The sequence below is a fragment of the Podarcis raffonei genome, chromosome 4, assembly GCF_027172205.1.
Source record: "Podarcis raffonei isolate rPodRaf1 chromosome 4, rPodRaf1.pri, whole genome shotgun sequence".
Lineage (NCBI taxonomy): Eukaryota > Metazoa > Chordata > Lepidosauria > Squamata > Lacertidae > Podarcis > Podarcis raffonei.
Genome location: NC_070605.1, coordinates 28,658,956 through 28,684,453, shown reverse-complemented (window position 1 = coordinate 28,684,453; position 25,498 = coordinate 28,658,956). Strand labels below are relative to the sequence as shown.

Below are 25,498 nucleotides of genomic sequence, written 5' to 3'. Positions count from 1 at the left end.
CCACAGAATCCAATTCAGAACAGGCTGCTTTTTGTTGTTGTTGCTACTGCTGAACAGCTGGGAGCGAAAATCCCTTGCTGATCTATTGCAAGTCATCCAGGGAGCCACCACCAGTAGATTCCTTCTACCTACTCCTGTCATTTTGACGAATCCTGCTTCTTATGACTTGGTATGTGGCATGCACAGATACACGGGAACGAAAACTGGAGACATCTATTTAAAAATCTCCCTTTATTGTAAATGGAAAGTATACAAAGGCACTGAATAGGCAATCACTGAAAACACACTTTTTGGTGTGCAGATTCAATATGATAACAACAAAAGCCTGCTTTTTGGGGGGGCAGAACTCATTCATAGGATTCCTTTTTCCAAGCAAACAAGCCAAAAACGATAGTTATTGAAGTCCCATACAGTACCAGTTTAAATCAGTCAGCATACACAGACAGCATTTCCATTGTTGGAAGACATTACACTTTAGCAATATAAAAATGGTTTTCAAATATCATGCTATGGAGTGGGGGAGGAGGTAAAATATTCACCAGAGAAAGACCTAACACTGTCATGTTGTCCACTGCTGATTGAAAGATGAAAAGTACACCGTTCTTAAAAAGTAGCCTGCTTTACTATGGGATGCCTCACAATAAACAGTCCTCAGTCTAAGGTCATTAACCTCCAAGGGAGAGTCTACATGTCCTATATTATATTCATTAGTTCCTAGTTCCATTAGTGTCTGAAGGGAACAGACATTTTCCCTAATCTATATCCCAGTGCAGGTCACCCATATTACTATGAAGCCACTGCTCTGGGTGTAGTGTGATGCCCCATCTACAGAAGGTAAATAAGAGAGTCTTCCTCAGAAGGAAAGGGACAGTTAAGCTCTTGGGTAAGTTATCGGACCTTGAAACTCTAGCCAAGTGCTATTTGGTCCGATTTTCAGTTTGTTTGTGGGTTTTTTGTTTTTTTTGAAAAACCTTCAGGAACAATATGCATTCCCACATCAGTAAAATCTTCAAATACAAGTGAAGAGCAAATCTGGAGATTCTCAGTCAGGCAATCCTATGCCACCTTGACAGTAAACGCGCCCATGTGGTATTGAATATATAGAACCAAATGAGAAATTGAAGGTGTGGTTGATATGGTCTTTGCATGATACGGAATTATGTGGAGATGGTGGCCCAATGTTTGCTTGCTATGGCTGAAAACTTACATGTTTCTCTGATGTACAGTGATTCACTGTTTGTGTAAAATGGCTTTTGCCATCAACAGTGGGGTTGCAGAAAAGTTAAGAACAGTTGTGCTCCATTTACAGCAACTGGTGAAGCTCCCGAGAAGAAAACCCTGCTGCTATGTCATCTGTTTAAAGTATGTTATGAAGGCAAGTTAAAGATTGAGTAGAAGATACATTATCCTGCAGGTTAAATGACTGAACTAGGCTTTAATGTAGAAAGCAATGCACATTCCATCTGTCTCCACGTGTGACGATTTTCTTACAAGTTACTTAAAAAAACCGGTAATGCATTTATCTTCAGAACTGATGCAGCGTTTTGAAAAAGCACAACCTTTAAAACCTACCGTGATTGGCATGCTAGTGTTAAAATGTAGCATTTAATACAAAATAGCAGTATCAAAGGAATATGGCATTTTACAGAGGCTGCATCAGAACTTCAGAGACTTCCGAGATCATTACTTGAGGGAATGCAAGAAAAAAAAAGTAATTTAAAAAACATAGTGCCAGATTTTCCCAGTGGATTCCTTTAAGTGCTTTGGAAGAAAAGAAATGAACAGTTTATGGTGTAGATTAGCTCTCCTTTTGGCCTACGGGAAGATGAAGGACAAAATAAGCTATTTTGACTTGGGGAGATATAAGAAGCGTGTAATGGAGCTGAGAATAGTCTCTCAAGCATTCCAAATTGCAGTCAGATTTATCTAAGGTGTTTCATCTTTCCAAGCCAGAACAGAACTACAAATCTGGGCGCCCATTGACTTTTGATCATCATCTAAAAGCTTTTGGGTTCAAGTATTCCCTCTGCTAGTTCTTTAAGGTCACCATTAGCCATTTTTTTAAAACTGCAGGAAGTGTAGCTGCATTTTATGAGCCTCAAAAGCCGTTCTGTATCCCATTAATTTTTTCCACTGAAAACAGTGCTAAGCTAGAGCAATAATGAAGCTAGTAACATACTACACAGGATTTTAGTGGCGTTTAAAAAACTTGTAATTTAAAACCACTTGAATAATCTAGATTTAAAATCACTGAAATGACTCTAGCTATATGCATTCTGACTGCATTAACAAGAAAACCCTATCCTCCAGAAAGCTCATAATGTTGAAAGACAAACTTGGCAAGTACTATTTTAAGAACCAAAAGTGGCTTTTCCTGAACCAACAAACTCAGCAGGAATGAAAGAGTTCCCTATTCTTCTGGGCAAAATGCAAATGAAAACAGAAGTCTTCTTTCAATAACTTCTTTCATTCTGTAATTAAGACAATTCCACTTTGGTGGATTTCTTCCTTCATGAAAACCTGATTAATGTATTTGATCCTTCTTCCGATTCCTGAGCCCCTGGAAGTGTCCAAACTACAAAAGGCGACTCCATCCAAGGTGATTGTGGTGTGAGGTTGCCATTAAACACATCATCTACTGAAGCTGCAAGAAAGCACAAGGAGAATTACAACACATCTAAGGAAATAGGCCACTGTAATCATTTTGCCTACAAAACTGAGAAACTTTCTAATGCATATAACCCAGTAGGCAAAAAAATATCTTAGTCTGGTAATTCTGGAAGAGTCAAAACTTATTTTTAGGCCTCATCTGCACTCTGCCTTAAAAGCAGTATCACACCACTTTAAACAGGACGTCTCCCAAAGGCTCATAAAATCATAGCGCTGTAGACCTGGAAGGGACCCCAAGGGTTGCCTAGTCCAACCTCCTGAAATGTGGGAATCAAAACTAAAGAATCCTTGACAGGGGGCCATCCAACGTCTCTTTAAAAGCCTCCATTGAAGGAGAGTCCACCAGCTTCTGAAGGAGTCTGTTCCACTGTTGGGTAGCTCTTATTGTCAAAAAGTTCTTCCTAATTTTTGGTTGGAATCTCCTTTATTGTAATTTGAATCAAGTGGTTTGGGTCCTACCCTCTGGAGCAGCAGAAAACAAGCTTGCTCTATTTTCCATGTGACAGCCCTTTAGATATTTAAAGATGACTATCTTTTCACCTCTCAGTCTTCTCTTCTCCAGACTAAGCATACCCAATAACCTCAACCGTTCCTCATAAGGCTTGGTTTCCAGACCCTTTATCCTCTTGGTCGCCCTCCTCTGCACACATTCCAGTTGTCAATATCCTTCTTAAACTGTAGTTCCTAGAACTGGACACAGTAGTCCAGGTGGGGTCTGACCAAGGCAGAATACAGCAGTACTATTACTTCCCTTGATGTGGACACTATTATCATGGAATCAGTTGTTTGTTAAGGGTGCTGAGAGTTGTGAGGTGATCCCTACTTCCCTCACACTTCCCAGAGTACCCCAGATTAGTATTTGGGACTCAAACCAAACCTCCATTTTAGTACTCAAGGTTTGGGTTTCTTCAAATCAAAGGATCCAGGAGCAGTTCAATCATTGTGACCTGTGAACAGTACAGTGGTACCTCAGGTTACATACGCTTCAGGTTACATACACTCCAGGTTACAGACTCCGCTAACCCAGAAATAGTGCTTCAGGTTAAGAACTTTGCTTCAGGATGAGAACAGAAATCATGCTCCGGCGGCAGCGGGAGGCCCCATTAGCTAAAGTGGTGCTTCAGGTTAAGTACAATTTCAGGTTAAGAACGGATCTCCAGAACCAATTAAGTACTTAACCCGAGGTACCACTGTATGTGGAGATATAGATTTTAAAAATCTCACTTAAAAACACAACACCTACTTACCCCTGGATGTAACACTAAACTTTCTGTCTGAAAAGCTGTTTGACCGCATGTTTGGTTCACTCATTTTATCCAGAAACTTTGTTATCATCTCTTTCTTCTGTGGATTGGTACTGGACAAATTCAGAACTTTCCCATTCACCATAACTGTCCGTTTGCTGATTCCAAACCAATAAAAGAAGTCAAATAAGGCGTCGCATTTGAACTCGTAGGAAAAACTCAGGCTCTCTTTATTGACCAAATGGGCTCCAGGAGGGAAAAAATTCTTTACAACATCTTGGAAATCAAACTGTACAAAGAAAAAGAAGGTTATATTACCAAATTTTGTACCTCTTATACCTCTAGTTATGAAAGCCACTTATATAAAAGTTTTGGAGCCAGGTTAAGATTAATCTTACCCCAAAAGCAAACAGTGGTGCAGCTAGGTCATTTTAGACCCCGGACTTAGTAGTCTAACTGGGAGAGCCCTTTAAACAACCATGTTTTATACTTTATAATTGCTTCCACATTCCTGAAATGTTAGAGCAAAAACGAAGGAAGAGCCCTGGAGGGGGGAAACCTCTAAGCACGTGCAGCTTTGCATTTTAAACTTCCTTAAAAGCACAGCACCAGCCAAGAGGGACAAATGTGATATATAATATTCAGTGTCAATGTCCTTTGGAATTTATGTGTCAGAGGAGATTCCAAGATGGTTCAGCAAACATTGCCCTTTACCCGTCATAAAAAGTTTCATTTGTACCAGACACAGAGCAATCACACAGATACAGACAGAAAGATAACAGCCATATGTAGGACAACCTCTCTGTCTAACTCACCTGAAGTTTGTAACTTTCTCCAATCACAGAAGATATTATATTGTTCATTCCATTCTCAATCTGTCTTCTCATCTTCGGGTGGCGGGTGTTCACAAGCAAAGCATATGTTTTTTCTAAGGATGGATTAGAAATTATTGTTATTTATTAAAGCCAGACCTTACTATTGTATTTCAGATGATGCTCTTAAACCTATACACAAAGTTTTGCTAGAGTTCTCTTTTCTTCTGTAGACTGCTGCTGCACACCCACACACTACTAAGTTAGCAAACATGTGTGAGCATGGCACACATCTTAATATGTAAAGGGAATATGCACCTTTTCTGAGTCTGTGAATTTGCTTTAGGGAGACACTGTTATGGATCACACAGTATGTATTAGACACCATTTAACATGTGTGTCATTTTCTCACATTACCAAGTACGTCAAACATACGTCTTGTTTGCCTGCTAATCTTGTAAGATGCAAAGCAATCCTTTCATAGTTACATTTGATTGGATGTATAACTGCTGCTGCCGTTATAGATCCCGTAGTCTCTTTAGCACTCTGTGTTATCCAAAGAGATCGTGAATTCAAAGAATACTGCACATGGACCTCCAGTGGCTGTATACAGGAATTAAGCCACTTGAAATTATACCTTCCAGAAGGTCTCTGCTCACAGGAAAGCCTAGTTCAACACCATTTTGAGCTGTTCCCCATAGTCTCTAAATTTATTTTGGTTCGCTGCAAAAATCTGAGTTCCTGTTCCTCTTTTAAAACGTTTTATTGCCATTTGAGGTTAAACTGCCTTATGTTTTAGGGAGGAGATATATAAATATTAAATTCAGATTCCATAGATCTGAAGAGAACACTGCTAAACTTGCCATGATTAAATACTAGACTGGAAGCAAAACCAGTGGGCTGCTTGCGTCCTCTAAAGCACATTTATGCATTTGACAGGCTCTGTGAACCTCAACTTCCTCTTTAAAGTAAAGCCGCCTGGTCCAGATTATTTAAGTGAAAGTTGAAATTCTCAAAACCCCATGAAATGTACAAGAGTAGTCCTATGATTATGCTTTGTTCCAATCTGACTTATTAATCATGACTTATTTAGCAGTATCTTCTTGGAATCTATGTCGCTGGTTTTCAGAGATTAAAGGCCAGCCCCAACCACCTTCCTTATCCTAAGATAGCCACTCTGAAACCACATCCTTGCTGCCACAACAAGCTCAGCCCATGATCTATTTAATTTTCGTACTCTTTAAACATTTTAACAGGCAAAAAGCCCCAGATCCAGCTTTATGTGCTTTTAAGGTATTTCAGCAAGTTTTGCAGTTCTTGTAGTCCACAGAGAGGTGGACCTAATTGTGATCAAGTTTTCAAAATAATCAGAGTACTCATCCATGGAAGGTCCAGCAGAAACATCCTTATCCAACCAAATAGCAATCTGGGAAACCACCAGCGACCAAATCCGGTTCTGCCACTGTGCAAGCATAACTGTGCCACAGCAGGAGGCATGTTTCACTGATATAAAACCAAACAATATTTTTACATGCTTAAGACTACGTTATAAATCAAAGTTGCCAATCTTACAGGGATGTCGCAGCGCAGTGACAGCTTCATTTTTAAAAAGGCATCACTGAACTGAATTTAACCATACCGGATTCAAATTCAACCATGGCTCTTTACACAGAGTTTATTTAGATCCAAAATATGCCCTTTAAAAAAAAAAAGGTTCACTCATAGGTTTACCTTTTGAAGAATTATATTTTGTTCTGATGTTGAAGAAGAATACCAATGGGCGACCCAGTATAGTCTCTCTGTAGTTTTTATAGTCATAGTGGGTGTTGAGTTCTACGTATCTGTTGGGAGAAGAAAGCTGCATTAACGCAACTTAACTGAAAAGCAGGATACAGAAATAGTTTCAGCATGTGGCAGTTAAGGTAAAGGATTAAAGCAAACTTTGCAGGAAGCATAGAAATAAAAGGAAACAAGTCACGATAAAATGTTTCTGGTATTCAGCCACCAAAGACCATTTACGTGGACAGAGAGGTGAAAATGGAGCTGTACAGAAGGACCCCACCCCACAAACAAATTTACTGTGAAGTAGAACCACTCTTGGTTAGGAAACTATTATTTTTGAAGCGCCCAGTATACTTAATTAGGCAGGAATTACCACATCTCCTGTTTTGAAGGCTATCCTTTTCAATGTGACTGTTTGTTAAAGCAAAAACAGCATCATAAAAAGGAGAGAGTAGGACATGTGGTTAAGGATGTGTCACCTTTTCCCTTTATGAAGCCAGGCTTCTGGCGTTTTTAACCTTCCTCTTCAACTATGAGAGAGTTGAATTGGAACTTTACTTAGACCACAGTCTTCAAACCACGTACTCTGGCGTAGGTCCAGTGAAGTAGAAAGAAGGATTAGTAAAAAAATCCACCCTTTAAAAAGCACAGGTTTAAATGTCTCTGGAAATTGGATCTAGTGCCTACATGCCAGGACTAAGATGCTGGTTTCTGAAGCTATGAGAGTTGGCATCCATTAATCACACATCAGGGATTACCAACCCAGAACTCGAGGGCAGCACAGCCACCCTCTGGGGCCTTGTGCGTTACCCCTGGGCAACAGGTGTCCTGGATGCTGGTTTGCTGACACTTGTGTATTTTCTGAAACTGTATTATTGTTCTTAATAGGATTGGGGGCTGGCAGACACTTCGATTGCCCTTGACGGGTTTTTCTGAAGGGGGTTGTGGTTAAAACGTGTTCTGCATGTGTGGCTGACAGATGCACTTGGGGAGGAAGAGAGATGTATCTGGTGTGTGTGCAAGTTTCAGAGAAAGAGGCATGTGTGGTTGTGTTTATGTGAAGTATGTGTGTCTGAGGGTGTGTGACTGTGAACACATTATATATATTTTTCTGGTACTGGGGAATTGCCCCTGTTGTTAGACAGAAACAGTATTTGGGGTGGGGAGCAGGAGAAAACCAATATTGTGTGATTTCCACAGTCAGGACCAGCACATAACAACTGGCTTCCTACAGCAAGTGTGAGGTCCAGGGTGTATGGAGTTGCAACGACTGTCCTCTTCCTAATGTAGTGCTATGCCACAGCCCCATGGCAGCCATGTTACGTTCTACCATGCTCCCCACTGCAGCCATTTTGTGTTATATACCACAACCTCCACGACAGCCATTTTGTGACAGGTACCCAAAGCACTTCCTCAGAATTTGATACTGATGCAAAAAGGTTTGCAACTCGCGCATGAAGCAGATACTAAATCCCTTTCATGGTTTTAAACTTTAAAAACAAACAAACTCTTTTAGGTTACAGACATCAAAGGAGGTTTGATTGATCGATTGATCTGTTTGTGCACCAAGTTGAAGTTTGATGAGCCTGACCAAACTAGTTTAACCAGGGTTATTTGGTTAGAAGGAATCTTTTCTTTCTTTCTAAAAGAGATAAACACATTTAAGCCTCTTGCATTCCACTGTGCTCACAGGGCAGGGAACAGCTGAATTCAAGGACATGTTAGCTTTCGCTAGAATGCTTAGTGATCAGTCTGTACATTATTAAGCACAAACCATGGAAGCCCCATATGGGAAAATGCATTAGCCCCACAGAAGTCAAGCAGATCTATTCAAAATTCCAATACCCTGGGGCTCAGCTTTATTTCAGTCAAACGTTTAAGCCTGCTGGGATAGATCCATGTGGTTGCCTTCTATAGAAACTGTGGTTTAGAGTCATTTTATTATTTAATAAGTCCCCAAACAGGAATAAAGATAGTGTAGACTTGGGGGGGGGGGAGTGAGAGAGAGAGAGAGGTGGGACGCAGAGGGAGAGATGGTAACAAAAACAAAAAGCAACCTTTTTCTGCTTTATATTACTGGATCAGTTAAATACGGAATACAGTACACCATTACTGCTGCTTCTGTAAACACATCATCACATTTGTTAAGGCAAAGTGGTTTGTTTTTCCCCAGGCAGGCCAATTTTACTCAATTTCACACCATATAAACCGCTAATCCTGCATGGGTTCAGCTATTTGGAGGAATATATTCCTCTTAATGGCTCGCCATACGATATAGACACATCTTCCCAGCTTGTATCTCCCCAGCTAGTTTAAAACTAAAATTGTTAATGCATTGGAAGTACAGAGACGGTACAACAGACAAGCCAGATTCATTTCCCCACTTCAGCTTATAATGTGGTTGTTGTACTGTGTAAGGTGGTAATGCAGGATACCAGTCAGACACAGGAAAAGTTGGATGGGTGGTACAGTAAGGAAATACACATGCTCCCATGAGTCAGTGTTCTGGCTGAACCACAGTCATGCTGTTTATCCCCTGAAAGTGATTAATTTGAAATGTGCTAGATACAAGTTAGTCCATGCAAAAATTGTACTCCATTTCTTAAATGCCAATTGCAAGGCACTGGAAAAGACGCAAGTCATTACGTTCTTTTGAAAACATCATCTACCAAGACAAATGGGCCTAATTTTCCACTGCTGAAAATCAGAGTAGCTGGTAACCAAGCAGATGTTTCTAACCACCATTTCATTTTAATTTATGCTCGTCTTCGCAAATATTTGCCCATATAATATACATATACCAGAATCTTAAATCTTTCAGAGTTGGTAAAAAGGTAAAGGGCCCCTGACAGTTAAGTCCAGTCGCAAGCGACTCTGGGGTTGCGGCGCTCATCTTGCTTTACTGGCTGAGGGAGCAGACATTTGTCTGCAGACAGTTTTCCGGGTCATGTGGCCAGCATGACTAAGCCGCTTCTGGCGAAACCAGAGCAGCGCACGGAAACACCATTTACCTTTCCACCACAGTGGTACCTATTTAGCTACTTGCACTTTGATGTCCTTTCGAAATGCTAGGTTGGCAGGAGCTGGGACTGAGCAACGGGAGCTCACCCCATCACGGGGATTCGAACTGCCTACCTTCTGATCGACAAGCCCTAGGCTCAGTGGTTTAGACCACAGCACCACTCGTGCCCCTTTCAGAGTTGGTAGCTCGTGTCTAGTTGGATTTTGTAAAGAAGAACTTATAGCAAATTCTGCCATAAAATGCATATTTATAAAGTGTCGCTTTTCATGCCCACACCATCCCTTGAACTTTGAATTTATTGTTATTCATGCTTTTATACTGTATTTTATGCTTTTTTTGTTGTATCACAATTAAATGGTTTAAATTTGTTGTTAGCTGCCCCGAGCCCGGTTTTCTGAATCAGGAAGGGTGGGGTATAAATAAAAAAATATTATTATTACTCTGATTGTTTTATATATATTTTTAAAGGATTTTGACAGATTGGCCCTCCTCCACCCCAAATTATTCTCCCCCTCTTCCCAGTGCACCAATGCAAGTATTTAAATTGGTGCAAAGGCAGGAGGGGCATTACTGTATATCACCCATGTAGACCAGTGGAAGATCCTGGAGGTACAAATATCAATGAGCTGTGGGACACACAGCAGTTATAGCCACTCAGAAAAAGGATAAATGGCTGCTTTTAGGTGTCAATATACACATTCTTGCCATCTTCCAGAAATGGCTAGAAAGATTAAATTTGGGGCACCTCTGGACAGGGGACTCAAGAGCATATTGCAACTTTAAGCTTGGCATGATTGAAGTGTCCTAGTGCAACAAAACCATTTTCTTTTTTTAAATGGGACTTTGTGTGGTTTGGAAAGTTGAAATCCACTGAGAATTGTGGGATGAACAAATTGTCAATGGAAAGACCTGCAAACACTCCACAAGCAAGTTGGAATGAATGCTCAATGAAGTCTGGACGATAAAGACTAAAAGCTTTGAGTTTGAATGCCAACAAATACGTCATCTGGAAAAGCCCTTGGGATTTTTTTTAGTACTGAGCTGGGGGCAGGTTGGGGGGGACAGAAGGAATTGTCCCATACTGGTACTTGCCTCCTCCCCTGTAAAAGGAATTTAGGGCATTCAAACTGGATAGCAATCCCTACAGAAAGCTTTTGGGTTCCTAAACATGGAATGAATAACCAAATTTGGGATAATAAAGAAACACATAACTATTTCACCTTTAGATTCTAAACACTGGAAAACTGTCATTTAAACTCACTGCCACAAATTCAAAGAGTTTTAGCCAAGCCTAGCAACCATCAGTTTTAAATAACCCCTCAGATTCGTTTTCTCAATAATGTAATGTTAACTGAGCCAGACCCTCTACAGACATTCCAAATAGTGTCTCACACCCAGCCAGTCTTTTTCTGTTCTTGTATACAGTAACACTGCAGAGTGCCCAAGTGCTCAGATCACAAGGCAAAAGTTGCACCCACAGCTGAAGATTCCCAAAGGCTATGATGTATTCTTTTCTCTGCCGTCCAGATTTTCAGCAAGAACAGCTTCACAGAGCCAGGTTTTAGCAAAGGAAGAGTTTCATCCCCGCAACATTGGTTTTAGAGAGGCCAAATCTTTGCATTGTAGGCCTGACAAAACAAAAGAACCAAACAGGATTTCAACTTGCTCTTTTAAACAAACAACCAGAGTAAATAAGAATAAAAGGATAAGCTGCCACACCCTGTAGTTTTCATTGAACGAGAACAAGTCTAAATAACAAAGAGGTTACACATAAGAGAAGGTAGTTGCCCGACAATAAGGAAATAAACCTTTTTTTTTAAAGCCTCTAATTGCGGAAAGCAACAATATGAAAAAATTATGAACTTAGCCTATGTGGCAGCATGCCCACCACTGCATGCCCTTGAGGAAGGGGCTGTAGTTATTTGGTAGAAAGGGTGCTTCATAAGCAGAAAGGCCACAGGTTTAATCCCTTTCAGACATCAATCTGAAACACTGGGAGCCCCTGCCAGTCAGTGTATGCAATACTGAGCAAGATGGTCTGACTCTGTTTAGGGCAGCTTCTGCTGTTCATATGCCTGTTTCTCCAGGCTGCAAGGCGCTCTCCATCTGCTTGGATGGGACAAAGTGTCCTAGGCTCATAGAATTGTAGAGTTGGAAGGAAGTCTGCTATGGAGTCTCCCATTTGAGAGTTGCTACCCTGAAATGATCATAGAATTGTACAGCAGAGTTGGAAGGGAACCTGACGATCACCCCCTGCAATGCAGGAATACGCAGCTGCCCCAAACGGGGATTGAACCTGCAAACTTGGCGTTATCAGCACCACACTCTAATCAACTGAGCTACCATAACAGAAGGAAAAAGCTGGTCCCTGAAATGTCCCATGTTTTTCCTCTTGCCTCCTCATTCCCTTTCTCCTTATGTGTCATGTCTCTTAGACATGAGGCTTCCTTTGATGACAGCTTGGAAACTATAACTAGGGCAGAATTCAGCAGCCAGATTATGAACTGGGACTAGAAAGTCTGAGCACATGGCCCGACAGCACTGGCTACTGACTAGTTTCTGGACTCAATTCAAAGAGCTGGTTTCAACCTATAAAGTCTTATGTGGCTCACGATACCTAAAGGACCATCTCTCCCCATATGAACCAACCCAGACCTTGTGGTCTTCATCAGAGGCCTTCTTCCATGTACCTCACCTGAGGGTGACCAAACAAGAAAGGGTCTTTTATGTAGGGTGCATTCACCGCCCCCCCCCAAATGCAAACAGCTCTTCCCAGGGTAATATGCCTGGTGTCATTATATCAGTTTTTTAGGTGCCAGGCTATGACTTTTCCCCGCACTCAGGCCTTGGTAACTAGGCTTCCATGGTGATGACCAGCTTAGATGCTGCCAAGAAGTTCAGAAACAAGGCATGAAAGATATTACTATTACTGTAGGGTTGGCCTTCTGAACCCTGTTGTCAAGTTAGCACTGGAAAATCCCAAAGCAGTAGGGGGCAGAGAAGCATGCAGACTGAGATCTGCAAGACCTCTGGTGGTCTGTAGTGGCTCAGCAAGTGTTTTTGACTCAGCAGCTTAACAGAAACAGCTCAAACAACAAAAGGGGGGGGGGGAAGGATCCTCTACAATAACTGGCCTTGTGCTAATCCCTTCTCTGTCTGCTTTGGCGTTTTCAGATCAAGGAAAGAAATCCCTGGGCTCAACATGTGTTCAGAGGCATCCTGTTCCTTAGATTTTCTTTTTAATGTTCAGCAGAAACCAAGTTAAAAAGGAAAAACTTAAAGGGAGTGAAGCACTATAGCCTTGGAGGGGTTGTGGGTGGCTGAAGGGATCTCTAGGTCCTGGGAGACAGCCAACGATAGTATCAGACCTTGGTCTCTCCCGAAAACTCAGGAGAAATGCCCCTTTCCCTCAGTTCTAAGGCCACATTCACACCCACCTACGTTTAAACCACTATGATACCACTTAAAATGATCACAGCTCCCCATAAATAATTATGGGCCCTGTTGCTAAGAGTTGTTAGAAGACCCCTACTAAAGTCCCCTCCCCGAGTTCCCTGCAAAGAGGGATTGACTGATAAATCACTCTGAGAATCCTGGCTGTGCAAGAGGAACATAGGTCTTTAACAAACTACAGCTCCCAGAATTCTCTGGGGGAAAGCCATGACTGTTTAAAGTGGTAGCAAAATGCACCTATGTATGAGGTGAATGGGGCCTAAGTTTATGTTCTCCTGAAATTTCCCATCTGGTTCCAGTTGGTGAACCTCGAGAGTTCTAGTATGAAAAACCAAGCCTGATGTCTTTTCTAATGCACCCCACAGTGGAAAAGTGGTGGTGCCCAGTTAACCACTAATGGACCCTTCAGATGCCCAAAGCCTGAAGTCCCTTGGATACTCTTTTCCAAGACGCTGCCTGGCATTCACGCTTATCCAATACCCAATGACCTTCTCAATACTTCCTTTTTTACAAATTGACCTGCCAACCTTTGTATGATGACACACCTTTAGTAATTGCCATTATCAGTCTTCATATGGGGCGCGGGTGGCGCTGTGGGTTAAAGCCTCAGTGCCTAGGACTTGCCAATCGAAAGGTCGGCGGTTCGAATCCCTGTGGCGGGGTGCGCTCCCGTTGCTCGGTCCCAGCGCCTGCCAACCTAGCAGTTCGAAAGCACCCCCGGGTGCAAGTAGATAAATAGGGACCGCTTACCAGCGGGAAGGTAAACGGCGTTCCGTGTGCTGCGCTGGCTCGCCAGATGCAGCTTGTCACGCTGGCCACGTGACCCGGAAGTGTCTGCGGACAGCGCTGGCTCCCGGCCTATAGAGTGAGATGAGCGCACAACCCTAGAGTCTGGCAAGACTGGCCCGTACGGGCAGAGGTACCTTTACCTTTACTATCAGTCTTCATATGCTCAGGCTGGGAGCAGGAAAAGGAAAGGCATATTCCTCCTGTTCAGATGCACTCATTTATTAACATTTCACATGTTCCAGAGCTAAGCCATAGTGCTGAAAAAATTTCATCCAGAGAAAAGAGAGCAAAGGAGCTTCAAATACCCAGTTTGGGGACAATAAGAACAAGATGGAAAATGAAGTTGGTACAGGAGTAAGCTACTATTGCTGTTTGAAAGAGCAGGCAGTAGAAGATAGCTAGCTATATAAAACCCTCCAAGCAGTTTCCATAACCCCTGGGCTAGGGCTTAATGGGGAATGGCCCTCCCAGCTAAATGATAAGAGTATTTGCTTTCCATGCAGAAGACCCCTGCCTGAAACCCTGGGGAGCAGCTGCCAGTCAGTGTAGACAACAGGGAGCTAGATGGACAAATGGTTTGACTTGGTATAAGGCAGCTTCCTACGAACCCACACCTATTTCATCTCTTTCCAGCCCATTTTCACAACAAACCAACCAGGTCAGCACAAACACCCCCCATAGACTACTTACTATACTGCAATAGTTTCATACCACCCGCCATAAATCCAGAGCTTTTATACTTTTCATCTAGGTTCCGGCAACATCACAAAGTACCAATCCTGCTTCTGGTCTAAGATGAGCTATAGGGGCTTGGACCTGCAAATAAGTCTCTCTTTATTCTCGCTCCCTCCCCACAAGGGCTCCAGTGCATTTGATAGCCCGCATGGCATGTAACAATTCAACAGGTGTAGTTTCCTAGCTAGCAGGGCGGAAGCGTAGATCTGCTAGACTCGCTGGAGGCATCACACCCACTGCCCCAAAATGATGCTAGGAGAAGAAACTGGGCGCCTCCCCCCCCCCCGCAATCAGGGAACGAGAAGGAGGTGAAGTTCTACCTCTTGAAGTAGTCGGTGAGCTTGCAATGGTACTGCCCGTCCACGTGGACGGAGCCGTCGCTGATCACCGTGAAGCCGCCTCCCAGCCGCCGGCTCGGCGGGCTCCGCACGGTCAAGGCGCCCCCCGACAGCTGGAAGGACTCCGGCTGCAGCAGCGCCAGCTGTTGCAGAGGCAGCACAGCCATCTCGCAGTTGCACGTCCGCAGGCTCTGCAGCTCCCCCGACGAGACCGAGGTCAAGCTGGGCCGGACCGAGCTGCACGAGTCGGACCCGCTCCAGACGGCCATGGCGGCTGAGGAGCAGCAAACGGAGGGGCAAGAGCAGCAGCAGCGACGGGCTCTGCAAGGCACTGCTAGCAAGCGGCGTCCGCGCGGGCGAGAAAAGCGCTTCGGCGCAGCTCCGCCTCCGAGCCGCCGAGGAGCAAAATGGAGGCGGAGCGAAGGGCCGACGGCAGCGGCAGGCGCCTCCCCGCCTGGGGGCAAAATCTGCAGAGTTTAGGCGGCCTTGGCCTGCAAACTTGGCCTACCAAAGCAGCGGTGAGCAATCGGCTGTGCGCTTTCTCCGCCCTCTCCGTCTCTTTCCCCTCTGGGAGTCACGGACTCCAATGTGGCCTTTGGAAGCCGGCAGCGGCGCGCTTCTTATGGGGGTGTTATTATTGCCTGCAGCAGCACAACTGGACGCCTTCCTCTGCCCCAGCCCCCAGCTGCAATAAAACATGTCTCTCTGTGGGTCTCTGCAGCCACAGCAGGCCTTGTTGGCGCACTCCTCCATTGCCTCCTAAACAAGCTGTAGCTTAGGGCCCCACTCGCTTGGGGGCCCCAAAAAAATTTAAAGGGAAGAAAACCTGGATGTACATTTCCAAAATATAAGATAAAAAACAAATAAAATAAAACCTACATACAGCAACAGTGGCAAATGGCTTTAGATACCTATTAGGTCCATAAATTACCATATAGCACATATTCAACACAAAAAACAGTGACAATTTGTTGTTGACAAAGGACAGCTGGACATATAAAGGGCCTCATTACCTTCAGTAGCCTAGGGCCTCATCAAACCGAAATCTGGCCCTCCTCCTGAGACAGACGGGTGCCAAATATATTTATTTATACCCCGCCTCTTTTCCCCTAACAGGAATCAAGGCAGCTTCTGGATAAAAAGAACTGCTAAAAACAGAAAAAACAATTAAACAGTGGTAGAATTCAAACCATATACAGTACATATACAACATCTGTTAAAACCACACAAAGAATTACAGTAAAAACAGCACAGCGCCTTTCATTAAAAGCAGTTGGTTCCCAAAACCTGTTGGAGCAGGAAAGTCGTTACCTGCCAGTTCTTGTAAAGAAGCTGGTAAAATGCGGTCTTGACTATGCTACCACTCAGTGGATTTGTAACTGGCTGACTGACCGAACCCAAAGGGTGCTCATCAATGGTTCCTCTTCATCCTGGAGAAGAGTGACTAGTGGGGTGCCACAGGGTTCTGTCTTGGGCCCGGTCTTATTCAACATCTTTATCAATGACTTGGATGATGGACTCAAGGGTATCCTGATCAAATTTGCAGATGACACCAAACTGGGAGGGGTGGCTAACACCCCAGAGGACAGGATCACACTTCAAAATGACCTTGACAGATTAGAGAACTGGGCCAAAACAAACAAGATGAATTTTAACAGGGAGACATGTAAAGTATTGCACTTGGGCTAAAAAAATGAGAGGCACAAATACAAGATGGGTGACACCTGGCTTGAGAGCAGTACATGTGAAAAGGATCTAGGAGTCTTGGTTGACCACAAACTTGACATGAGCCAACAGTGTGACGCGGCAGCTAAAAAAGCCAATGCAATTCTGGGCTGCATCAATAGGAGTATAGCATCTAGATCAAGGGAAGTAATAGTGCCACTGTATTCTGCTCTGGTCAGACCTCACCTGGAGTACTGTGTCCAGTTCTGGGCACCACAGTTCAAGAAGGACACTGACAAACTGTAACGTGTCCAGAGGAGGGCAACCAAAATGGTCAAAGGCCTGGAAACGATGCCTTATGAGGAACGGCTAAGGGAGCTGGGCATGTTTAGCCTGGAGAAGAGGAGGTTAAGGGGTGATATGATAGCCATGTTCAAATATATAAAAGGATGTCACATAGAGAGAAAGGTTGTTTTCTGCTGCTCCAGAGAAGCGGACACGGAGCAGTGGATCCAAACTACAAGAAAGAAGATTCCACCTAAACATTAGGAAGAACTTCCTGACAGTAAGAGCTGTTCGACAGTGGAATTTGCTGCCAAGGAGTGTGGTGGAGTCTCCTTCTTTGGAGGTCTTTAAGCAGAGGCTTGACAACCATATGTCAGGAGTACTCTGATGGTGTTTCCTGCTTGGCAGGGGGTTGGACTCGATGGCCCTTGTGGTCTCTTCCAACTCTATGATTCTATGATTCCTTCTGGATTAAAGTAGGTTGCATGACTGCCCCATGCACTGCTTGCAGTCTTGTGCTGCACGTGAGTTTACTCACACATGCATGTGTGCCAGTTCACATTGGCATGTACATTATAGTACAGCCCATACATGCCTACTCAGAATGGAGGCATATTGCATTCCTGGGTGAGTGAGGAGGACCTCAGCCTTCAAGAGTGCAACACTAAGGGATTGATCACATGTGTGAACAAGTCACCACCATTAATGGGAAGGGCCATAGCTCAGTGGTATAGCTTTTGCACACAGAAGGTCCCTAGTTCATTCACCGGCATCTCTAGGTAGGGCTGGGAAAGGGCCGTAAACAATACTGTACTGAGCTAGATGGACCAAAGGTCTGACTCTGTAGATGCCTATGTTCTTGTGTGATCATCTCAAATTCTTTCCCATCTGCCTTCGCTCATCTCTCAACAAGCTTGGTGGAATCTTTTGCAAACTGGCAACTGAGATCCACAGACTGTATTAATTATCCGGGAGTGACAATACTTTGGAGCTACAACTCAATCCCTGGATTTGATGGAGATGCATTGGCGTAATTGGCCCAAGGTTTTAATAATATACGGTGTGCTTTTTCCTGGGAGAAAGCCCCATTTAATTCAGTGGGGCTTGCTTCTAAATGAATGGGCCTAGAAAGCAGTAATCCTGTGCAATACTTTCGGTAACTTGCAAGTTGGTAGTGAGTCAATGGGATTTAATGTCTAAATCACCATGCATTGAATCAGGCTGGAAGACAAGTTGTTTAGAGAGATTCGGCTGACATAGCTTGTCCTGCAAAGGTGAGATAAGTTACACCCTGCTGCAGTTTCTTCTAGGTGCATGCATGACACAAATCTGCACAAACTTTGATTATGCTGATCTACAAGTCCCTTTTCACCAGTCAATAGTATCAACCCATGATATCCAGCAACCAGAGATCAATACAACCAATGCCACAACTGGAAGGCAGGGAAATGCCCCATGAACAAATCAAATAACTGCAAAAAGCTGTCCAAGCCACCACTTTTGGTTTGTCGAAAAAGAGGAAATGCCTCAACCAAAAGAGGACACAGATTTATTTACAGTCTGCACATGCTACTTTTTATGCATAGAAGTTTGTTTGGAAATATTTGCAATAGCATTAATAGAAATATGATTACTGGTAATTGCCCCGTAGGGGGAAAGTTAACCAGGTGAGCTGTGTGCCTGCTTCCCTTGCTGTTCAGGTGCTAACCATTGATGGGGAATTTAAGTCCCTTCGTGCTGCTATTGCTATGTTTAGGTTCTTCATCTTAAAAGTGGACTGAGACTGGACAGCAGCTCTTTCAAAGAGAGGACACCTTCAAACAGAGTTCTGTCCTCTGTAAAGTAGGGCACATGGGCACCCTAATTATATTAAGCATACAGAAGATATTCCAAAAAAAAATCTGTCTATTAGCTGTCTATTAACATGTTTTCTTTAAAAAGGCTAAGAGATTATAGCACAACAGCCATCGCTCTTTCTGAGTTCCAGATGGGACAAGCAACTTATGTCCTTATGTCCCACCTGCAAACTGCCCACAGAGAATTTGCAGCTGTAGCCTGATAGAATGGAAACTCCTAGGTGAAAGGGAGGGAGAAGCCTGCTGGAGCTGACTTCTCAGCAGAGTTGTTAGCTTGCCTTCTCCTGCTTCCTTTCTAACCCTCCCTGCAACCTGATGGAATAGCTGCTGCAAGATTTACTCTTTAACACTCTTCAGTATGTGTGTGTGTGTTTTTGCACCAGACCCACCTCCTATACTCTAAATTAAAATCTGCTTTTTAAAAAAGCTGCTTCTATTTTAGTGTATTCATCATACGTTGCATACCACCCAGAAATCCACATTGCATATAAATGTTTTAATAAAAAACATTTTTTTATGTATAAGAGTCTGATCCATTCTATAATAAAATTGTAGATAGAAGGGAAGAACCCTGAATGCTTTTGTGAGCTCCTTGAAAAAAGGGGCTTGGATAAACTAGTTCTTCCTGTATCTTAGTAAAAAAAATTCAACCAAAAAGGGGAAAAGAAAGGGCTGGATAAAAATAGACTAAACAAAAATTTCACAATTATTACGGGAATCACTGTGTCAAACATTTGTATCACGGGAGTCTTATGAAAGCATTGGCTGCGTTTCCAGAGTTGTTTTCACAGTTCGTAGAACATTTGTTGCAAAACTTTCAGGGTGCAGAATAAGAAGTTTATTTTAGTGAGACCTCAGCTTGTCTTCAGTTACTGCAAATTGGAAAAGCATGTCCAGAAATGAGTGGCCCTTTTGGTATTATAGCTATAGAAATTTGTGCACAGTGTCTCCCTCTGATATGAATTACCGCAGATACATTTGCAGCAGAACTGATCTCATCTTCTTGGCTGAGATACATTTATGGACGAAACATTCACCTATGTGACCAAATTGTGTGAATGAGGGAGAATGAGTGTGTGCTGCTAGGTGGGGATGAGGGAGCTGTACATTCAAGAACTGAAATAGTTTCCATTTGAGATAACGTGCTCCAAAGGCAGAAACCTTGAGAAATCCGAGAAATCCTAGATCTGTGGTACAGATTTGATCTCTCTATTTTTGTCTGTGTGCATTTGAAATAGGAATATTCAGTCCAAGTCCTATCAATTTGCTTTAAAACAAGGCAGAGAAAACACAAGCACTGACGCGATGGGCCTGTCTTACATGCATCTAATTGTGCATCTGTAACAGAATGTTACGAGGGACGCGGGTGGCGCTGTGGGTTAAACCACAGAGCCTAGGACTTGCCGATCAGAAGGTCGGCGGTTCAAATCCCCGCGACGGGGTGAGCTCCCGTTGCTCGGTCCCTGCTCCTGCCGACCTAGCAGTTCAAAAGCATGTCAAAGTGCAAGTAGATAAATAGGTACCGCTCCGGCGGGAAGGTAAACGGTGTTTCCGTGCGCTGCTCTGGCTCGCCAGAAGCGGATTAGTCATGCTGGCTACATGACCCAGAAGCTGTACGCCGGCTCCCTCGGCCAATAAAGCGAGATGAGCACCACAACCCCAGAGTCGGTCATGACTGGACCTAATGGTCAGGGGTCCCTTTACCTTTACCTAACAGAATGTTGTCGCCATCTGGAAGTGGAAGCAAGTGTTCAATGAAAATGCAGAATTCTGAAGCCGCTTCACATACAGAATCCAGACCTGTACAGAGAAAAATATCCTAAGATAAAAAAAAAAAATAGAGTCTTGTAGCACACATTTATTGTGGCACATGGCTGAACTGCCTTGTGGCAATGGAAGGCAAATGGATAGGCTAATAAAATTCCACTCAAATTAAGGTGAAATATATGCTATGGGCTTCAAATATACTGTACAAACAATGTTCTTGCGTTTCTGGCATGGCCAGATGATTTTGTTGGCTTTGTCCTACTGCAGCATCTCATGTAGAGAAAGCTTTCTCCAATTAATAACTCTTCTCACACATCAAAACAACAAGAAGCCATGAGAAAGACTCTCTCTCTCTCTCTCTCTCTCTCTCTCTCTCTCTCTCTCTCTCTCTCTCTGTGTGTGTGTGTGTGTGTGTAGATCCCTACATTATATCATCCTTGTATTGTTACACCCACCCCAATCTCAGCTGTGAGAGATTTTAGGGGTCTCAGTACACATCTTAGGTTTGGTTTCCTTGGAATGAAAGTTGCTGCAGAATTGATGTCTTCTGTCACACAAGGTTTGTTTTCACTTGTACTAGTACTCCGTTAAGTTTATAGGGAGCTTTCTAACGCTGCAACGCTGGATCACAAGGGAGCCCATCCTCTTCAGTAGAAATTCTGTCTGAGAAAAGTTTAAGACATCAGCCTGTTTTTTTTCCACCATGGAAATTCTTGCATGGGGCGAGTCTGCTAGAGCTTATGTTAGTTTAACCTACTTGGAGACCTGTCATTTAAATGAATGCTCATCAGGCAGATCCTTGATTGTGGTTTATGGCAGATGTTGAGTAAGAAGAATGATGTTAAAGCAGGGAAGGGTAAGATTATTTACACCAAACATTCAAACCACAGGGAAGGGGAAAGTGGAGAAATTCTCCAGAACTAAGCTTTGTCAAAACAGGAGGCGAAAAATGATTGGAAGTGGAGGGAAAGCTGGTTTTACTCATGTTGCCTCCATCCTGCAGGAGTTAGTCACCATGGAGACTTGCTTATTTTCTCCCAGAGTGACTCACAAAATGAGCTTGCAACATTGCAAAGAATTTAGATTAGCGATACTTTGCAAAGAAGCATTGGTGTTTTAGAACATGATATATATATGTTTATTCTGCTACAATATTGGGTGGCACCAATGGGGGAGACAGGAAGGTCATGCATTCTCCAAAACCAAAAGCTCAGCCCCTTCCCCCTTCTTCAACGATCTTAATTTGGGAGACAAGTAGCCCACCTAGAAATATACTTTGCCCCTTCTGTGCCTCCCCCCACCCCACCAATTCCCCCCCCCCCAGTGCTGCCACTGGAAAACAAGTGCTATTTTATATTCCTTTTTGCACACCGCTTTGAACATTCTTTGATTCAAAAGTGGTTTGTAAGTGTTGTGAACAAACAAAATTTGAGAACCAGCCGATGTGCTCACATTGATAATAAAACACTTCAAGGCTCAAGCAAACAGAATGCATTTGGGTCTCCACTTAGGTACAGCGGTACCTCGGGTTAAGAACTTAATTCGTTCTGGAGGTCCGTTCTTAACCTGAAACTGTTCTTAACCTGAGGTACCACTTTAAATATTGGGGCTCCCACTGCCGCCACACTACCACCACACGATTTCTGTTCTCATCCTGAAGCAAAGTTCTTAACCCGAGGTACTATTTCTGGGTTAGCGGAGTCTGTAACCTGAAGTGTCTGTAACCTGAGGTACCACTGTATATGAATATACAGATAATTATTTCAATCAGAACAGTGAAGGAACTGCCTTCAGCCATGGAATCATTACTTTAAAACAACAAGCATAAGACATGCATCTTTTGAAAAGCGATGATTGCAGCCTTCTTCAGGTGTTCAGTGCAAATGTATGAAGAGAGTCGCAGGGCTGTACACACAAGCCCTCTCCCTGCTGGAGAACATCCTGCATTGAGTAGGAAAAGGGCTTGTAAAGGCATTCAGCTGAAAATGCTTTCAAGTCTCCTTGTCCTTTCAGACAAGGGTCTCTCCCAGCCCTGCCTCGGGAGTCGGGATGCTGGGAATTGATGTAGATGCTCTTATCACTGAGCAAGTAAAAAACCCCATGGTCTGATATTCAAAGAAAATATTGACAGACCTGAAATCTTTGAAACCTGACCCTGCAACAGCAAGGGACAGGTCATAACAGGAGAGTTGGGCAGGCTCAAGAGAATATGAGATTAAGTATGAAAGATGGCACAGAGTCAAATGCGCTTAATGTTCTCAACAGTCCATGTTGGCAATGAAGCATCCTCAAGGATACTTAGGCAGTGGCCCCCAAAGCCATACTGAGAAACTACAAGAGCGGTATGTGGAGTCAAAGTGTCTGACTGCAGTTCTCTTCATATTGATTGTGTAACTGTTATCTCTAGGAATGCTGTAGAGTTTACATTTTTGGACACTGTAAAAGATTGTGTTCCAAACAAGCACGCCCATGCCTTGAGTACTGAATTCTGCTCTACGAATAGTTCAGGAAAGCTGTTGTCATGTCAGCTGTGCAGTAGGGAATTTCAAAGTGGAGGAGCGTGTTGTGAGAGACCCCATAACAACCACATTCCTAAGGAGAACACCTTTAGCTGTGATTCATGCATTGCAGCAGGGTTTGATTAGATCACCGTTGGGTTCTCTTCCAATTCTACAGTTCTGTTATTCATCTGTAGGGCACCATATTGTCTACCCCTACTGACTGACTGGATTAAGAGAAACTACTGTCTCAGGGACGCGGGTGGCGCTGTGGGTTAAAGCCTCAGCGCCTAGGACTTGCCGATTGAAAGGTCGGCAGTTCGAATCCCCGCGGCGGGGTGCGCTCCCGTCGTTCGGTCCTAGCGCCTGCCAACCTAGCAGTTCGAAAGCACCTTCGGGTGCAAGTAGATAAATAGGGACCGCTTACCAGCGGGAAGGTAAACGGCGTTCCGTGTGCTGTGCTGGCTCGCCAGATGCAGCTTGTCACGCTGGCCACGTGACCCGGAAGTGTCTGCGGACAGCGCTGGCTCCCGGCCTATAGAGTGAGATGAGCGCACAACCCTAGAGTCTGGCAAGGGGTACCTTTACCTTTACCTTTACTGTTTTGGTGGTAGACTAAGAAGAGTCTGTCATTGCTGTTTTCAGAACTGTGGCCACAAGTCTACAGTGAGCCCTGAGGGATAGCTTAGTTGGTAGAGCATGAGACTCTTAATCTCAAGGTTGTGAGTTTGAGCCCCATGTTGGGTGAAAGATTCCTGCACTGCAGGGAGTTGGACTAGATGATCCTTATGGTCCCTTCCAACTCCCTTCCAAATCTGTGATTCTAAATTGATTAGAATAACTCTGTAACTTTTCTATCACACAACCACCAGAGCAGTTTTTTTTGGTCTGGATTTTATTTATCTTTTTTTTTAATTAATAAGTTTTTATTGTTAAAATAATTCATCATTAATACACATATATTACAAATATACAAACATACATTTCATACAATTCTTAAAAGTGTTCAAACATACTTACACTCAATCCCGCAAATAATTCCTTTTCCCATCACCATCCACCACCCTCACCCCACCTTTGTGTTAGATTTTATTTATCTGATTTATATCTATCCCAGGGGCTCAGAGTTGCTTACAGCCAGTGTTTTTTTTTCCTAGAAAAAGAGGTGCAGGAACTCACACTTCTTTTGACGGACAACCCTCAGCTGAGGTGTTGGGACGCACCAAAGAGGTGGTGGAACTCAGTTCCGGCTGAAAAAAAGCCCTGCTTACAGACCTAAATGTTAATAATTCTGACTCACAATGGCTAATTATCTTGGGGTCACAATCTTTGTGCCACTGCTTCCTTGTTTCACATGAATGCCAGACCTTCCAAGTGTCCATATTTTATAGAAAAAGTCCCAGATTTACAGAAGGCATCCTGGTTTCTGATTTGATCCTGGAATGTCCTGCTTTTTGTTAAGATATCCCTATTTTCATCAGAGAAATGTTGTAGGGTATGGAGTTATGTGACCCCTCCCCCCAAGCCATGGAGATAAGTAATTTACACTTTAGAAGACATCTGAAGGCAACCCTGAATAGGGAAGCTTTTTTAATGTTTAATGTTTTATTATGTTTTTATATATGTTGGAAGCTGTCCAGAGTATCTGGGGCAACCCAGTCAGATGGACAGGGTATTCTTATTCTTATTCAATTGGACGTCTCTATTTTCATTGGAGAAATGTTGGAGGGTATGGAATCCTAATGGAATGGGGAACGTTTTCATTCTGAGGGCCACATTACTTTCTGGACAACCTTCTGAGGGCCACATGACAGTGGGGAGCGAGGTCAGAGCATATCCCTCAACTGTCCCGGGAAAACTGAGTCATATTCCCCCCCCCATGTGAGAGCACTGCTGCCATTTTGGACATTGTGGTCTCGTGCTGTGTTCTCACCCTGGAAAAAGTGCTTTTGGGGGGGCTGCAGTCTCGTGACTTGCCCCAGGAGCATGACCTGGAAGAAACATGGTCCCAGTGTTTGGCCTGGACATGTTGGTGAGTATGTCAGAGGCACAAGAGTGTGGAGCAAAAAAAAAAGTGAATTTTACCTATTGTGCAGTAGGCTATGTTCTTCACTCTCGCACACGCTACCCAGGCAAGCAAGAAGCATGATTGCAGTTCAAGGGCACATTCCAGTCAGGCAAAAACACACAAGGAGGGTGTGAAGCAGTGCTGATGAAGGATATATGGCTCAGAATATATGGGACCTGGCTCCAGGCCTCAAGTTCTGCCTCCCTTGGTTCAGCCAGTCTGGCCAGTGTCCTCCATGTTATGAACTACAACTCATCCTGGCTTGGGCTCGTGGAAGTTCTGGCCCACAATATCTGGAAGGCACAAGTTGGCTGCCCATGGTATAATCACGTCAGAAATGTAGTGTGGTTGGGATGAAAGATGGTTTAGGGTGCTTCAAAGAGAACGTTATAATTTTGTTCCTTTGGACTTAAATACTACATGGAAGTAATCCATGGCACAGCAAGAGCTGCAGTTCACATAACACCGTTGTTGTTGTTGTTGTTGTTGTTGTTGTTGTTGTTGTTGTTATATT

General features: G+C 43.5%; 1 protein-coding gene across 1 annotated transcript; it reads right to left on the bottom strand.

The window, feature by feature from the left end:
- Nucleotides 1-216: 216 nt before the first annotated feature.
- On the bottom strand, nt 217-15,227 carry MEDAG (mesenteric estrogen dependent adipogenesis). The gene is made up of 5 exons (XM_053385992.1): nt 14,828-15,227; nt 6,458-6,567; nt 4,730-4,842; nt 3,918-4,203; nt 217-2,644 (listed from the first exon to the last, which is right to left on the bottom strand). The coding sequence occupies exons 1-5, from the start codon at nt 15,112-15,114 to the stop codon at nt 2,511-2,513; spliced, it is 930 nt and encodes a 309-aa protein (XP_053241967.1). The 5' UTR covers nt 15,115-15,227; the 3' UTR covers nt 217-2,510.
- Between the last annotated feature and the right edge of the window lie 10,271 nt (nt 15,228-25,498).